This window comes from Choloepus didactylus, chromosome 4, assembly GCF_015220235.1.
Source record: "Choloepus didactylus isolate mChoDid1 chromosome 4, mChoDid1.pri, whole genome shotgun sequence".
Lineage (NCBI taxonomy): Eukaryota > Metazoa > Chordata > Mammalia > Pilosa > Megalonychidae > Choloepus > Choloepus didactylus.
The window spans coordinates 119,043,386-119,060,095 of NC_051310.1; the positions used below are offsets into that span (position 1 = coordinate 119,043,386).

General features: G+C 42.3%; 1 protein-coding gene across 1 annotated transcript in view; it reads left to right on the plus strand.

Annotated features, from left to right (window-relative positions):
- Positions 1-10,171, plus strand: part of ANXA2 (annexin A2) — a 42,907-nt gene extending 32,736 nt beyond the window's left edge. Inside the window, exons 6-13 of the mRNA XM_037833811.1 lie at positions 80-170; positions 1,408-1,487; positions 2,933-2,992; positions 4,355-4,448; positions 5,000-5,095; positions 5,541-5,599; positions 8,615-8,737; positions 9,810-10,171. Coding sequence (XP_037689739.1) covers positions 80-170; positions 1,408-1,487; positions 2,933-2,992; positions 4,355-4,448; positions 5,000-5,095; positions 5,541-5,599; positions 8,615-8,737; positions 9,810-9,869 — 663 coding nt within the window. The 3' untranslated portion in view covers positions 9,870-10,171. The remainder of the gene's footprint in view (positions 1-79; positions 171-1,407; positions 1,488-2,932; positions 2,993-4,354; positions 4,449-4,999; positions 5,096-5,540; positions 5,600-8,614; positions 8,738-9,809) is intronic.
- The last annotated feature ends 6,539 nt before the right edge of the window (positions 10,172-16,710 follow it).

Genomic DNA, 16,710 nt, shown 5'->3' on the forward strand with positions numbered 1-16,710 from the left:
ATTTACTTGATTGAGATCAAGACATAGGCTAACGGTTAAGAGGACCTTCCCTGCTGATTCCCATGCTGCTGATTCACAGGGTCTGGGGACAGATGAGGACTCCCTCATTGAGATCATCTGCTCAAGGACCAACCAGGAGCTGCAGGAAATCAACAGAGTCTACAAGGAGAGTGAGTAGCCCTATTTCTTCGGTGAATCCTCTCAGCCTGATTTCCCTGGCTTGGAGTTCATAACAGGATATGCAGAAGACATCTTCTGTCTTGACTGTTCAGGGAGGTTACTGTGACCCAAGTCCTTCTCTTCTACCCCCTCATTGCCTGGATTTTAAAAATTAACTGTGGTAAAATACCCAAATATAAAATTTACCATTTTAACCATTTTAAAGTGTACAATTCAGTGGAACTAAGTACATTCACAATGTTATGCAACTATTTCCACTATCTAGTTCCAGAACTTTTTCATCACCCCAAAAGGAAACCTGTACCCATTATGTAGCCACTCCCCATACCCCTTCCTCTCAACTCCTGGCAACATTAATCTGCTTGCTGCTGCTGTGGATTTGCCTGTCCTGGAGATTTTGTATAAATGGAATCATACAATGTTATTGCCTGGATTTGATTATTATATTCCACTAGAACTTCTACAAAAGGGTAGATAGGAGGGAAAGGAGAGAAAACAAAATTTATTAAAAAAAAAAAAGATTTGGTGGGGAGAATAGAAGGTATTCCACATGAATTTCTTTTATTGAGTGCCATCCAGTCTCTGCTTAAAAGATTTCCAACTCTGAAGTGTAGATCATGGAAGAATTATTGCAAGAGGTGTGTAGACTTATGTGTAACAAGTATAGAAACTGTCAGTAGGAGAAATAATATGGCTCACATGAATACGTGTTACCACATTTGAATATAGATGCTATTGAATATAGATGCTATTTTGAATTTAAAAAACACAAATTCATTCAAAAGTATTAATTCTTACTAGCTTTTGCCATTGTGCATTTTCTCACTTGGTGAATAATAAAAGCACAGGTGTGTGTGTGTGTGTATGTGTGTGTGTGGTATAGCACTCCAAATTTTTGATATTCAGAATGAGTCTTCATAGTTAAAAAGGTTGGGAACCAGTATTTTAGCTATAAAAGAGGCCATCCATCAAAGGTGAGCTTGAGGATCCCTGATTTGATCCCACTTTGTCTGTCCATTGTCACTAGTAATGACACAGGCTGAGATCATGAGGGCAAAAATCGACTAGAGAATCTGCCCCCAGTTTGGGGTTAAGGAGTAGGTCTACACTCATGGGACACAGCCTTTTCTGCTTTTTGGTGTCTTAGCGGGGAGTGGGGTAATTGTGATAGGTAGGGGGTTGGCTGCATAGTCAGGAAGCCTAAAACCAGATGTATTGTTTTCCAAGTGTACAAGACCGACCTGGAGAAGGACATTATTTCCGACACATCTGGTGACTTCCGCAAATTGATGGTTGCCCTTGCAAAGGTATGTTTCTCAGTTTATTCCTTTGCCCTTGCGTCCTCCCAAGGCAAGTCACATACCTCATTTTATATTGGGGAGTGAATTAACTAAATCCTCTGTGCCTGCATCAGAAATTCAGCTGCGTTTCTGACAGTGGGTTTGCACTGTCACTGCAGTGTTGCCATTTTTGTATAGTAGGATTTCTTATCCTGAGAAACCTCATGGACAAGTGGACTTTGGGGGCCAGGAGAGGAATAGGCAGCTCTCAAGTCCTGGCCTGGATTTATGTGTGCCAGCCCTTGCTGCATGACGTAGGGAAGGTCACTTTGCTTTTATCTGTGGTCACACAGGACCCAATGGGAAGTGACTCTCTTGTTTCTTTCACCTGCTGTTACTTTTTATGAGGATTTGTCCATAAAGTCCATTGCCTGGAGGTGGGGGACATGGTGGAGTCATTTGCTAAAGGTAACGCATTAATACGGGTGAAATGCATTTCCCCTCCAAGTCTGAGTTCTGGTCATTGTTCAATTTAATGCTTATGTGCCAGGGGCGGGAAGAGAATGTATTTTCTCCAGGTCCCTGAAAATGAATGATTGATTGGGTGCTGCAGCCTCGCCCAGTCACATCTCTATTACTGTAACAACTGCCATGCCATTCTCCCTGGCTGTCATCTCCTATCTACCACCCACCCAGGGTACTGCCATCGACGGGTCTTTTAAAAATCCACTCTTACCATTCCACTCCCCTGATCAAAACACATTTCTGCTGCATCAGATCCAAACTCTCAACTGCCTTTACAGGTCCTTTGTACCCTGGCCATTCCTAACTTATCTTTTTCCTAGGATTCTCTGCTGCTCACCTCTGCTTCAACCTGGAAGCACCCCGTCCCCTGTGAGCATGCTCTGCCTCTACCTGTGCTCTTCCTCTTGTGTAGAATGTCTTTCTCCCCCTCCTCTTTACTACCTTCTCTGGTTCACTTTTCAAGACCCAGCTAGAGCCTCACCCCATTATTCACAAAGACTTTGCTGACTATACTGTTTTTTTATACTGCTTTTTCCCTTCTTTTACATTTCACTTCTTCTTAGTGCCATAGATTATCATATTATTTGACTATTTGTTCCAAGCTTATTTCTCTATCTGGATTATAAGCTCTCTGAGGGAAGGAATGAAATATTCTTAGCTTTTAGGTGGTGGATTTATAAGATGCTTAGCTCAGGGCTGGGTGCCAAGGGGAAGGCAAGTAGATGATGGTGAGGCACAACCCCCCGACTTCACTGTCTCAACTATTTGACCATTCCTTGTTTCTTGTCTAGATTTTAAAATGAAGAAAAAATTAAAGTGGGTGTTTGTTTAGTAAATTAAATAATGGCTTACATGAGTTAGAGAAGGAATAATATTTTCCATTTTAAGGTACACAAAGAAATACATTCGATGTTTTTAATTTTTTTTTTTTTTTTTTTGTTCTGTAGGGTAGACGAGCAGAGGATGGCTCTGTCATTGATTATGAACTGATTGACCAAGATGCCCGGGTAAGTGCCAAGCCTCTTGGTTTGGGATTCTGCTTTCTAGTAAGTGTCTGGATAGTCTGTGTATTAGGCATCTATTACTGCATAACAAATTAGTGGTGTGAAAACAACAAACATTTATTATCTCTCTGTTCTGTGGGTGAGGAACTCAGGAGTGTCTAGGCTGGGTGGTTCTGGCTCAGTGTCTTTTATGAGCTTGCAGACAAAATGTTGGCCAGACTGCTGTCATCTGAAGGCTTCCCAGATGGCGCACCTACATGGCTGTGTCTCTATGGGATGCAACATGGTAGCTCACTTTCCCTAGAGTGAGTGATCCAAGAGAGAAAGCAAGAAGGGAGCCATGGTGACTTGCATGACCTGAACTCTGAGGTCACACATCGTCATGTCTGCCATGTTCTATTCAATAGAAGTGAGTCACTTAGTCCAGCCCACACTTTATGGGAGAGGAATTAGCCTCCACCTTTAGAAGGGAGTAATGTGAAAGAATTGGTGGACATATTTTAAACAGACGAAAGGCTTATTGGTCCTCCGTGGGGGAAAAGGAGGGAGACAGGGCCCCTTCCTTCTTTTGGCTAAATAGAACTTTTATAGGTTGTAGTCCCGTCATGACTGAGAACTGTTTGTTAAGCTGATTCAAACTGCTGTGATCTATATTCCTTTCCTAGAAGGTCAATATTTATCTCAAAACATTTCATAAGAGTCAGAAAAAAAATAAATTTGAATTCATTTCAGTTTTAAAATTCAGTATATTTTACGCAGCGCTTTTAGCAGAAGGTAGAGAAGGGTTTTAAATAAAGAAAGTTGGGTTTTGCTGCTCCCAGATAGGAGAGAGTCACTGAGTGGGTTATCTACCTTTCCATTCTTTCCTCCCTCTCATTCTTAGCCTTACTTGTAGCTCCTAAATTTTCCAGAAATAGAAAATGAGATTGGACTGGCTCCTGTTGCAGCTCCATTATTTCTAGAGTCCCTAAGAGGTGTGGGTATAACTGTCTTCAATAGACAACCTCTAGCTTATCTGCTACTGAAAGTGCCAGAAGGGAGGAGAGCCAGATGTTCTAATGAACATTTATTTGTCCTTTTTTTATGTGAATAGAAGCTCTTGGTCCTTCCTTTCACGTTCAAGGAGGGAGATTTGTACAGCACCCACCTCATGAACAATCTACAGTTTTATCTATCTGTGCCTAAGAAAGACTGCTTGTGATCAAGACTTGGGACCTCAATAGTACATTTTTGGCCATATCTGCAGTACAGTCATCCTCTTTCATTTGGCATTTTGAATGTGTGGTTTTTTGTTTTTTACATGAAATTTTTTATGACCCTGCCCTGGATCATGTAATTAACTTTCCTGATTGGCTCCGCTCATAGGATCTCTACGATGCTGGAGTGAAGAGGAAAGGAACTGATGTCCCCAAGTGGATCAGCATCATGACTGAGCGGAGTGTGTGTCACCTCCAGAAAGGTAGGTGCTGCCTGAGGAGACCCCTTGTCTGGGACAGGGCCCAGGTCTTCCAGAACAGGGTTCACTCTCCACGTAGCACTCCCATGGGCTCACCTATTTGCATTCTCTGAGTCCATTGGCGATGTTCTCTCTCAACCCTTCTCACCCCAGAATATTTCCCATGTTCCATGTTCTTAGCTTGCTGCCCCTTCTTGTGTGAGGAATGTTTCATCTCACCACATTTGTTGCGGAGGTGAACTTTCCTGGGTGTCAGGTCCCATTTCTCATGGATTCTAGATAGAATGGGTTTCACTAAGAGGTGATGGTCAAAACACATAGCCTAGGAGATGCCATTCAGGACAGATCCATGACCTCTTAGGAGGCACTGCATGGGTGTTCCAGGGCAAACTGGCAGAAGGTCAACTCTGGTCCACTGTGACAGCCCCTGACCCTTTAGATGCTCTACTCTTACTCATTTTTTTTTTTTTGTCATGGTGCATAACTGTGTGAGTGATCATTGATGGCTTTGACTAGTGGCTCTGTTATTCTACCTATTCATTGTTTTTCTTTAGTATTTGAAAGGTACAAGAGTTATAGCCCTTATGACATGTTGGAGAGCATCAAGAAGGAGGTCAAAGGTGACCTGGAAAACGCTTTCCTGAACCTGGGTAAGCAAGTGTGACCCACCCATCCCTGGTGGAAATCAGCTTTCAGTAAGTAGTGCTGAAGCTGAAGAAGTAAATGGCCATCCTATTAATTCAAGTGTGTTTGGGAGGTGTGGCTTCCATACATGATTTGGGTAGTTTTATAATCTTAACTGTATACATTTGAGGATTTTAAACTAAACAAGAGCTTAACCCGGTAGAACAGAGTCAAGAGAAGAAAGGATTCTATTGGTTGGTGAAACTCCATATCTACTTGGGTTTCTGTAGCTCTCAGAGTTCCTTGGTTTAAAGCCACAGTGCAGCTTAGGATTTCAGAGGATTTCTGGTTTTCCCTCAGCCTTTCTCATTTCTGTTGTGTCTGGTCATTTCCGGAGTCAGGGCATCACGTCCCATTGGTGGAGAATAGAGGAGTGGCAGCACCTCTGACCCCCTTTCCTTCTCTCCACAGTTCAGTGTATTCAGAACAAGCCTCTGTATTTTGCTGATCGGCTGTATGACTCCATGAAGGTAAGGATGGCTTTTCTTTTCTGTGTCCCTAACTAACTCTCCTGTGAAGTTTCAGAAAGTATTTCTAGTAGATGGAGGAGGGGACCCCACTGTTTAGATTCAGTAGTCTGCCAGTCAGCTGTCATGGCATTTGCCAGGTGAGAAAACCACAAATAGATCATCTACTTCTTTCAATGACTTGAACCCATTTGTGTGCAGGTAGAAAATGGAGTACCACAGAAGAGAGAAAATGCTAGATGATAATCATATCAGATTCCTGCTCAGATTTCTCAGTGATTTCCTGTTATCCCCAGTATAAAGATAAGCAAGGAAGGGAAAAATTATTAAGCAACCACTATGTAATAGATACTGTGCTACTTTGCACATGAAATCCCCTTAAATCATAACAAAAAACCTATGAACAGTTATTATTATCTTCTTTATATATAAGGAGCGTGGAGCTCAGAAAGCCTCAGCTTACTGTGATTGCATGGCCAGATTTGAACCTGGGTTTGTCTCACTCCAATGCCAGCCTTACAGCTCTGCTTCGCAAGTTTAAATTCCTTGACTCAGAATTCAAATCCCTGTACAGTTGGTTCCCAATTAAGTGTTCTTGATTTATCTCCCTTCAGTTAACCATCTCTTCCCATAAACCCAATCCCATTTTCCACCCCTCAAATGTGACTTACGCTTTCTGGCTTTCTATGTGTTTTTTACTTCTCCAGGATCACCTCCCCTTGTTACCCCACTTCTCTCCAATCTCTTATCAGGTTCCATGTCAAACATCACCCCTTCCTGGGGCCTCTGGTCTGAGGTTCTCGGGGTAAACTCAGTGGTCCTTACTGCTCATACTCTTCAAAACGGCATAGAGCCATGATAAAAAAATGCTGGCATGTCCTTTGTTTGTTTGTTTTTGCTTTTACAATTGGGGTTTATTAGTTCACAAACTCATATTTGTAAGGCCATGAAAATGTCCAAATTAAGGCATCAAAAGGTATATACCTTCTCCGAGGAAAGACCAATGGCATCTGGGGTTCGTCTGTCACATGGGAAGGCACATGCCTGGCTCTGCTGAACCTGCTTTCCCAGGTTTAGCTTCTGGTTTCAGTGGCTTTCCCCAAAATGTCTCTGGGCTTCTGTCTCAGCTCCTGTGGGTCCTTGCTTGCTTCTCCCGGGGACAAACTCTGGATTACATTTCTTAGCTTCTCTCCAAAATGTCTCTCTCAGCTTCTCCAAGGTCTGGGTCTGTGCTGACTCCGAGCTCTCTCCCTGAGCTCTCTTAAGGACTCCAGTGATCTAATTAAGACCCACCTTGAATGGGCATGGTCACATCTCCATGGAAACAACCTACTCAAAAGATCCCACACACAATAGGTCTGCCCCCACAAGAGTGGATTAAAAGAATATAGTCTTTTATGGGGTACATAACAGATTCAAACCAGTATGTTCCACCCTGGCATGCCCTTTCTGCTTTTGGTATATATGTAAACTCCCAGACTTCCTTGAACTGAGCCTTGCAGTAGTAGGTATGTTTATTGCTCAGTATGTTTATTGGTATGTTTAGAATTCTAAGATGCTCATTTTCTTAAGGAAATCACATCACTGTTATCTTTGCAGTCTCTAAAAGGGCAGCATCCAGAACCCAGATCAGTTCCATGTGTGAGAAAACATTTACTAGACTCTCTTTTTTTAATGCAATTTTATTGACATATATTCACATACCATACAATCATCCAAAGTGTACAATCAGTTGTTCACCGTATCATCACACAGTTGTGTATTCATCACCACAATCAATTTTTTGAACATTTTCATTACTCCAAAAAATAAGAATAAGAATAAAAATAAGAGTAAAAAAGAACACCCAAAATATCTCATATTCCTTTTCCCCCCCTGTTATTCATTTACTTTTTGTCTCCCTTTTTTTACTCATTTGTCCATACACTGGATAAAGGGAGTGTGAGCCACAAGGTTTTCGTAATCAAGTAGTCACACCATATAAGCTATATAGTTATACAGCTGTCTTCAGGAATCAAGTTTACTGGATTGTAGTTTAACAGTTTCAGGTATTTCCTTCTAGCTATTCTAGTACACTAAAAACTAAAAAGGGATATCTATATAATGCATAAGAATAACCTCCATAGTGACCTCCCGACTCCATTTGAGATCTCTCAGCCACTGAAACTTTATTTTGTTTAATTTCTCTTTTCCCTTTTGGTCAGGAAGGCTTTGTCAATCCATGATGCTGGGTCCAGGCTCATCCCCAGGAGTCATTTTCCATGTTGCCAGGGAGATTTATACCCCTGGAGTCATGTCCCATGTAGTGGGGAGGGCAGTGAGTTCACCTGCCAAGTTGGCTTAGAGAGAGAGGCTGCATCTGAGCAACAAAAGAGGCTCTTTGGGTGGTGACTCTCAGGTACAATTATAAGTAGGCTTAGCCTCTCCTTTGCAGTAACAAGCTTCATAAAGGCAAGCCCCAAGATCGAGGTCTTGGGCTACTAAACTGGTAGTCCCCAGTGCTTGCAAGAATATCAGGAATTCCCAGGTGGGGAAGATTAATGTTTCTATATTTTCCCCCAGTCCCTCAAGGGGGCTTTGTACATACTTTTTATTCTCTGCCCAAATTACTTGGGGATGTATCAGGGTTTCACGCTAACCTATAAACCAACCAGATCTCACTCGCTATTCAAGATTCCATGTAATTATAGTGTTTGAATAAACTAACCATACAAGTTAAATTATATAGCATGCTACAGAAAATATAGATTGTATACCAAATAAACATCTCTTCCTTTGGTCTTACACAGAAGTTGAGGTTTTAAAATACAGTCAATATCATCCTTTTCCCTTTATTCTGGTTTACCTTAGTTCTAATCAAGTCCATTTCGTTCATATCTCTAATTGAAGCCTGATCTCCTTTTTCAGCTTTTTTAACATTTCCTGTATGGGGTAATACTGACATTCATAGCACCTAAACTCTCTTTTTATGACAATATTTTCAGGGAATTGTAACTCTAACATCAACTTGACTTTCAGGGCAAGGGGACTCGGGACAAGGTCCTGATTAGGATCATGGTCTCCCGCAGCGAGGTGGACATGTTGAAAATTAGGTCTGAATTCAAGAGAAAGTATGGCAAGTCCCTGTACTACTACATCCAGGTAAGGCCCTGAGCCTCTGTGTAGGCCATGCCCTGCCATCCAGAGGGCCTGGGATCCCCGGAGAGGTGGCCTGTCAGAGTGATGGTGAATGGTGATTTTCTGTTTTCTAATTCTTTGGGGGAGAGATGCCAGTCATCAAATATCTAGGATTTATTTTGAAAAAAAAAAACCTTTATGATTTGTCCTGGAAATCTGTATAAAATCAGGCAAATATTTTATATTTTTCACATCTGTTATTTTACAATTATAAACAGTGTTCATGATGATGATGATTCTGCAAACCTTGTTGACACCCCAAGGAGAATTTGAAGATAAATTAAATTTTACATTTTATTATATTTCTATTTCTTGAAAAATAATCTATAACAGGCCTGGCAACTTTTACTTACTCAGTTACTCATCAATTTAACTTCTGTCCACTTTGCAGAGACAGGACATGCATATATAAGGAGGGAGTAATTGCATTCTAGTTCTGCCTTGGTACCTCTGTGTATAATTCAGAGGAGCTCAGTAATGCCCCTTTCTGTGAGATCTTGAAAGTTCCAAAGGCATGTCAGTAGCTACCAAGGATGAAATTAGGTGGGTTTGGTATACCCAGGTTTATTAGAGCATATGTTAATGTTTAGGGACCAGTTAGACTCTTAGTAACTGTTTCCTCACCGGCTTATTTCTGTGTGACCTTTGGAATCCATGCACAGTGAGGCGAGAAAGTACCGCTGTCCTCTCTGGAAGGGTCAGGGTGAGGGAGAAAGTGACGCCATTTGCAGGACATCACTGCATTTAGAGGGAGCAGGGCAGTCTTGGCCACTTGAATCCTCTGGACCTTGCCTTTTCTCCACCTTTGTGGTATGATGTGACTTGAAAATCTCCCAGGACACGTCCTCCTCTGACCTCACTCACGCAGTGACCCAGTGAGGGTTGGGGGGCAGCCTCCTGGCCTCTACCTGCAGAGTCTTCATTATGCTCCAGAGTAGGAGTGGCTCTGCTGTGGGTGGGGCTTGTTTGTGTGTCACTGTAGAGTTTGGGTCTTTTTCTTGATATCTCCTTTCTTTTTTTCCTTGGCCATTTGTAGCAAGACACCAAGGGCGACTACCAGAAAGCGCTGCTGTACCTGTGTGGCGGAGACGACTGAAGCCCGAAATGGCACGAGCATCCAGACGCGGTGTCCCCTATGCTTCCAGCTAAGAGTTCTAGAAAATCAGCTTGCAGCTAATAGCCTCTTATACTCATCCCAGTGAGGATGATGTCAGCATTGGTCCCCCTACCTTATTTTAGTGGCCTAAATGTTGCCTGGCTTTCCGCCGAGTCTATCCTTTTAGCCAAAGAATGAACATTCCAAGGAGTTGGAAGTGAAATCTATGATGTGAAACACTTAGCCTCTTGTGTACTGTGTCATAAACAGATGAATAAACTGAATTTTTACTTTAGAAACAAGTTCTTTGTTGGCCTTACTTTCAATTTAATAGTTTTAAATTAAACATGCTTATAAGGGTTGTTATTGTTCAGGTAATGGTTGTCCTAGAGGAAGAAAGCTCTAGAACTTAGCTGTCTCATACAGTAGCCACTGTCCAAATGTGGCTGTTTAAATTGAAATGAATTCATAATGAATATAAATAAAAATATAGTTCCTCAGTCACATGATCCATATTTCAAGTACTCAGTGCCCTTATGTGGTTAGCATAGCGTATTGGACAGTTCAGGTAGAGAACATTTCCATCAGCACGGAACATTCTGTTGGGCAATGCTAGATGCCCAGGGTATGATAGTACTTGTGGGGAAAAAGAACATCCCAGAGTGACCCCTCATCTGCTCATCTTTCTATAGGTAAGTAAATTAGGTGGAAATAAGCATCAATGGTGTCGTCAAACTGGGAATAGTGGGCATGGGCTGGAGTGGTGGATTCTGGTTAGCAAATATTGAAAATATTTCTATAAGCCTTTAGGCTTTCAGAAATAAATGCCATTCTGGCCCAACTTCAAGTACTCTGTCCATGAATCAGGCCTTAGCATGTTTATAAAAGATGTCTAAAAAGTAGTTGTGGGGACACAGAAAGGAAAGTGATTGCTTTGGGGGTTTGAGGAAGATGCCACCAAGGAGATCTGCGCTCTAAAATTCAGGTGAAGTTTCACAGTTGGGAGGAAACTCTCCAAGCAGATTCTTACAGTTCTGATAAGGAATAAAGGGTAATTCATGTAAACAGTACACATTTGAAAAGGTACAAAGACCTACAATGAAGATTATGTCCACCCCCTCTCCTTTCCCCAACCACCCAGGGTCATTCCCCAGAGTCCACTGGTTTCTAATAACATCCTTTCATGGACAGACTCTGCAAAATAAACATGCATGTATTTATATATCTATATAATGCAAAAGTGCTGTTCATAGGCTATTGGACCAGGACGCTGGGGCCTTCTTGCTTATGACAGTGCTTTCCCTAGACAGGGTGTAGGGCTAGGAGTAAGGGGCAGTTGATGACTGTTCCCAAACACACTACATTTCCACCTCATCAAGGGATGCCGTGTCAACTGCTAATTCTCATCCATGTAAGACTGGCAAAGGACACCTGGCTGACTTAGGGAAACCCAGTAATCCTCAGGAATGAAACAGGTAATGTAAATATGAATGTGTGAAATTGACTTGTTAGCCCAAAATCTGGAGTCTGGAGAAATGGAAAACTCCCACCCCACTTTGGACGCTCTGGCAAACTTTAGATGGAAACTTAGATGGAGCCTTGCTCTTGAATCACTGGTGGCCCATACAGTACCTATTACATCACTGGGATATTCTTTAAGATGCAGGTAATAATGTTCCACACCAATGCAAGGTGTTAATAATAGGGTGGTATAAGTGAATCCTGTATTTTATGCATGATTGTTCTGCAAACTCACACTTTCTCTAATAAAAAAATGCAGGTTATGGAAAAACTGTTTTATCTGCATGTAAGAATTGATTCCCCAAATTCCAAAATATGCTTATCAATGTATTTGGGGCAGAGTTTAAGGAAAAGCATAAGAAGCAGGAACTTTCTTTTTAACCCAAATTATTGTGATGGACTCAAGTCTTGATAGGGCTGTGCAATGGCTGTCGGGAGCAATTGTTCAGATCAGGAAGTGTTTAGGTTTTGTTTCCTCCCACTCTTAAAGTACCTTTCAGGCTGCAAAGGGGAATGTGGTAGAAGGAGAAAGCAAGGCTGCTTATATGGCAAGGATGTGGGGGGCTTCTGCTCCTGCCGTGCTCAGGACAGCCTGGCCATTGGTCTGGCTGGTCTGGCCCTCGGGCAGGCATGACAAAATCCAAAAGGCAAACTGGCAAGCTCTGCTTGCTGTCTCTGCCCTGTATAGTGGGATAATGGTTTTCTAGTGTTCCAAAACTGACAGAAGGGGCTACTGGAATTTGGTCTCATTTTCTTCTGGATTCCAGCCTGTCCTCTTCAGTGAGGCTGCCCAAACTATTTCATGAAGTAAAAAGAACCATCTGGAGATTTGACTATTCCTCCAAATAATTTTTCTTTGCAGAGGAAACAAAAGGAGCACCAGGCAGTTGAGCATTTTGAGCTGATAACAGAGTGAGAACTTTGGTTTGATTCTTTAAGGAGTGAGAGGCAGTGCACACAGTGTAGCCATTGAAGTTTATTGCACTCTGTTTTAGTCTCTTAGACTGCTCCAGCAAATACCATGAAATGGTTTGGCTTAAACAATGGGAATTTATTAGCTTACAGTTTTGAGGTTGGGAAAATGTCCAGATCAAGGCATCATAAAGGTGACGCTTTCTTCCCAAAGACTGGCTGCCATTGATCCTTGGCTCCTCTGCCATGTGGCAAGGCACGTGGCGGCGCCTGCTGATCTCTCCCTTCTCTTCCGGGTTTTGTTGATTTCAGCTTCTTGCTTCTGTGGTTTTCTTTCTGTGTGTCCAAATTTCATTCTCCTATAAAGAACTCCAGTAAGAGGATTAAGAATTTCCATAAGGATTGAGGTGGGTCACACCTTAACTGAAGTAGCCTTATCAAAAGGTCCTACTTGCAATGGGTTCACCCCCAACAGGAATGGATTAATTTTAAGAACACGTTTTTCTGGGGTACATGACAACTTCATACCACCACAAACTCTGACACTGTGAACAAGAGCATGACTTTTTTTTCCCCCAGACCCAGGTGGTGGTGCTGGGCAGGGCCATCACGTTGCACAATTCCAGAGGGTGCCCTTCACATTGTAGTCTATGTGAGTGGTATCTTCCCCAGGAGTTGTGCAGTGCACAAGTTTAGCAACCATACATGATGACCTTATATGGCATCTACACCCTGACTATGCGTGTGTGAATTGGCTTCCAAATTAAAAAGCCAGAGACCAGTCTCACTTTGAAACGGATGACCTCTAAAGGCCCAACTTTTCCATGGACTCCTTATCTCAGGACTCATTTTACTGGTCTATGCACAGATGACTGTATATGAATCTTCCCTGGTATATGAAGTTCCTATGGTGTAAATTATTAGTAAAGAAAACTAAAGCAGGGAAAACCAGGTTCACAACGTGACTACATTTAGCAAGAAAAATGATTTGAGGACAGAAATCTTTTAAATCAATTTTTAGTCTTTAAATGACTCCAGTCTCTGAGCCTCCCCCTATGTTCTGACAAATGGCTTTGGCTTCTTATCCACATCAGTTTATTTGACCTCCTTTTTTCATCAACTACCAAAATGAAAATTCCAATGTGAAAGAGAGAGGGAGCAATTTTAAACATCCCTCAGCAATGAGGCAGAACATGCTATAGCCATCAAGTTCTAGTTGGTCATTCTATTTATTGAAAAAAGCCTGTAGCCTGATTTCCTTTATGTGAGTACATTTGAGCAAGCAAAGTTTATAGAGATGACTTATCTCATTACATTAGAAGAGTGATTTGCTATCTCAGCATCTATAAGCAATTTTAACAGACATTTCTGGATGAAGAAAAGCTTTTGTAAATATATGCGAAAGACGCGATTTCATCAAGCATTAAATTGGAGGTGCCCTGGAAAAATATTACATTTGTGCATTCAATTAGCTTGATTGTGGCTGAATTTTGTCCACTGAAGGCAACATTTCTGCAGAAAAACAGAAGCTTTCCCTATGTCAGCATGTTTCCGAAAACAGAAAGGCACACATTCCCCCTTTACAAGTCTCCCTTTGCATTTTTGCTGTTCCCGGCTATAGGTCCCTGATCAGGATGCTGGGTCTCGTTCTCCATGTAGAGTTTAAGTAGAGAGTGAACCCTGGGCCACTTCATTCTGGCCTTATAGAAATCCAAACCCAATCATTCCAACTTTAAATAGCCTTCATCAAGTCTAAAAACTAGGCAAGCCTTGGGTAACAGTGGGAAGTGGTCAAAGATGGACCCTGAAAATCACAGTGAAGAAATGAGCTAAGTATTTAGGATGATCATCAGTTCTCCAGGTCCTGCCCCCCAACCACACCCCTGCTTGCTGATCTGGAGTTGAACCAGGAAGTTTCTTCTAAGACACAACCCAGAAGAACAGATTGTGCAAGTGGAACCTGGCTGTGAGGGTGGCTGTTATTTTTAAACAGTAGGTGGAGACAAATTGGAACTTTCTCAGCTACACTTCATATAGCCCAATGTTATTATACTCTTGAGTACATTTCAAAGATTAATTAATTAATTGAATAAATAGCAAGGAATTTGGATCTGGGATAGAAAGATATTTGAAACAAATTTGGGATTTATCTTTCAATGGATTTGACAGATTTCAAAGTTTACCACGATTTCTTGAACTTTGGAGAATCGTACTGATCTTAATGGAACCCTGTCCTAATAGATACAGAGTCAAATATGACTAGGAAGAATTTTAAAGTTTAGAATTTCATAGTAATATCAGGCCTCAGCCATTCACTGACTTGTTTATTGACATTAATTTATCCAATAAACCTAAATATTGGGTCCTACTGTGTGCTGGTCACTGAGCTCAGCGGTGGGCACATGGAGATAGGGGAGAAGAAAGAGTGGGGCTGACCATGTGGAATGATCAGGGCTGTGACAGAGCGAAGCCTTCCCGGGTCCAGAGGAGAGGATCTTGCACAGGCTGAAGCTCCTGGAGGGTTCCCAAGGGAGGTGATGGTGATGCTTTAACCATGCTTTTTTTTTCTTTCTCCATTCTGATTTACGAGATGAATGCATAATCATTGTAGAGAACTGGAAAATACATAAAAGTATAAAGAAAATTTAAGTCACTGGGAACTTCATCATTAAATTTGCAGGAGAATCTGTTTGCAAATTAGCTCTTGTGTGTCCTTGACAATAATCTCATCAGGAAAGGATGAGAGGCAGTTATTTCAACCCTTCTCAACAGGTTGGCCTGGGCTTTAGGCACTGATAGACTTCCCCTGTCCCAAAGAAGAGTTAAGGGGCTTTTGATATTTCAAAGTCTAGATCCCTGCATTTTCCCAAAGTGGGAGCACTAGGAGGCTGAAAGGGAGTAGGAGTAGCCTATCCTTGGGACAGCTGTATTTCCAAAAATTGAGAGGGGCAGCGCCCCCGGTAATGGGGAACCCGCCCAGCCTCCATGCCGTGCCTGGAATATCCCATCTCTGATTTTTACATACCCCAGAAAAAACAGTTCTTAATTTTAACCACATTCCTGTGGGAGTGAACATTGTAAATAGAATCTCTTGAGAATGTTATTTTAGTTAAGTTGTGGCCTAAATGAATTGGAATATGCCTTAATCCTATCACTGGAAGCCTTATAAAAAGAAAGCAATTAGGGAGGCGCCGAAACAGGAAGTCAGCAGGAACCCGGAAGAGAAAGAAGACGTCGTCGTGTGCATCGCCACGTGATGGAAAAGCCGAAGAACTGCTAGGTTTCCCTGCCAGCTGGAAGATACCTCCTGGGGAGCAAGCAAGCTTTCTAGCCTCTGAAACTGTGAGACCACCAGTTCCTGCTATTAAGGAACCTACTGTGTGGTAAGAGTTGGGCTGGGAAAGCCTTAGCTACTGGGCACGGTGAATGCGGAATGAGTTTCTGCCCAGTGAAAAGAAGGAAGGGAATCTGTTTATGTTTACCTTCTGACATCTTTAATTTTAGACATTTTATGATCTGCAGTGTCCCCAGATAAGTCATAGTTTGGAAGTATTTCAGACACATCAGAGCTTCATTATGTAGGGGGCATGATTTTTGCTTTGAAGGACCTAAGTTAACTAAATTTTGTGTATCAGGAAGAAAACAGATTCCTATTAGGGAGTCTTAAACAACAGAAGGAAAACGAAGATTGCACACTGGCTATTGTATTCCAAGTTGCTGGGAAAACAAAGAAATAACACAAAATTAATTCAGAGCATAAATGAGACGAAGGAAGAGGTAGAATAAAAACTTTTCGTCCTTTCAGTGAGAAATTGACGGTTCTGTTTTAAGACAAGTTTTCCATGTAGTTAATAACTTGGCTTCTAATATAACAGATGCAGTGTAAGATAAGGGGTACCAGGCCCCGCCTTATTAGCCTCTGCATCGTTTTTTCTCCCCTCAGCTGAGGGCTCCAAATCCCCAAAAGGAATTCAGTTCTGTCCTGCCCCTGGTTGCAGACCTAGCCTGGCATGAACGCGGGGATTTAACCAGCTGTGCCTCTTCTGTAGGTCTTGCTTCCACTCTGGGGCTCACGCTTTCCGTCCGGCATTGTGCCCCGCTTCGGTAACGAAACTCCCAACCTGGTCTGGACCCCCACCCACTAGGGACCGGAATTGCTCTAGCTTGTCATCTGCCCTGGGAACTGACCTTGTCTCCCGCCTGCCCCACAGCCCTGTTCTTTCACGACCCCTCTCCCGATGCCCTGAAACTTCCTGCAAATCCCAGTCCTTCTCTGCTCAGTCTCTTCCCGGATGATACGGCAAATGGCAAATCCTGCGTGGTGGGCTCTGCCGGCAACTGGAACATCCTCCCACTTCATGTGAGGGGCTCCACGGTCTATTTCCATCATTAGCTATTTGACTCTACT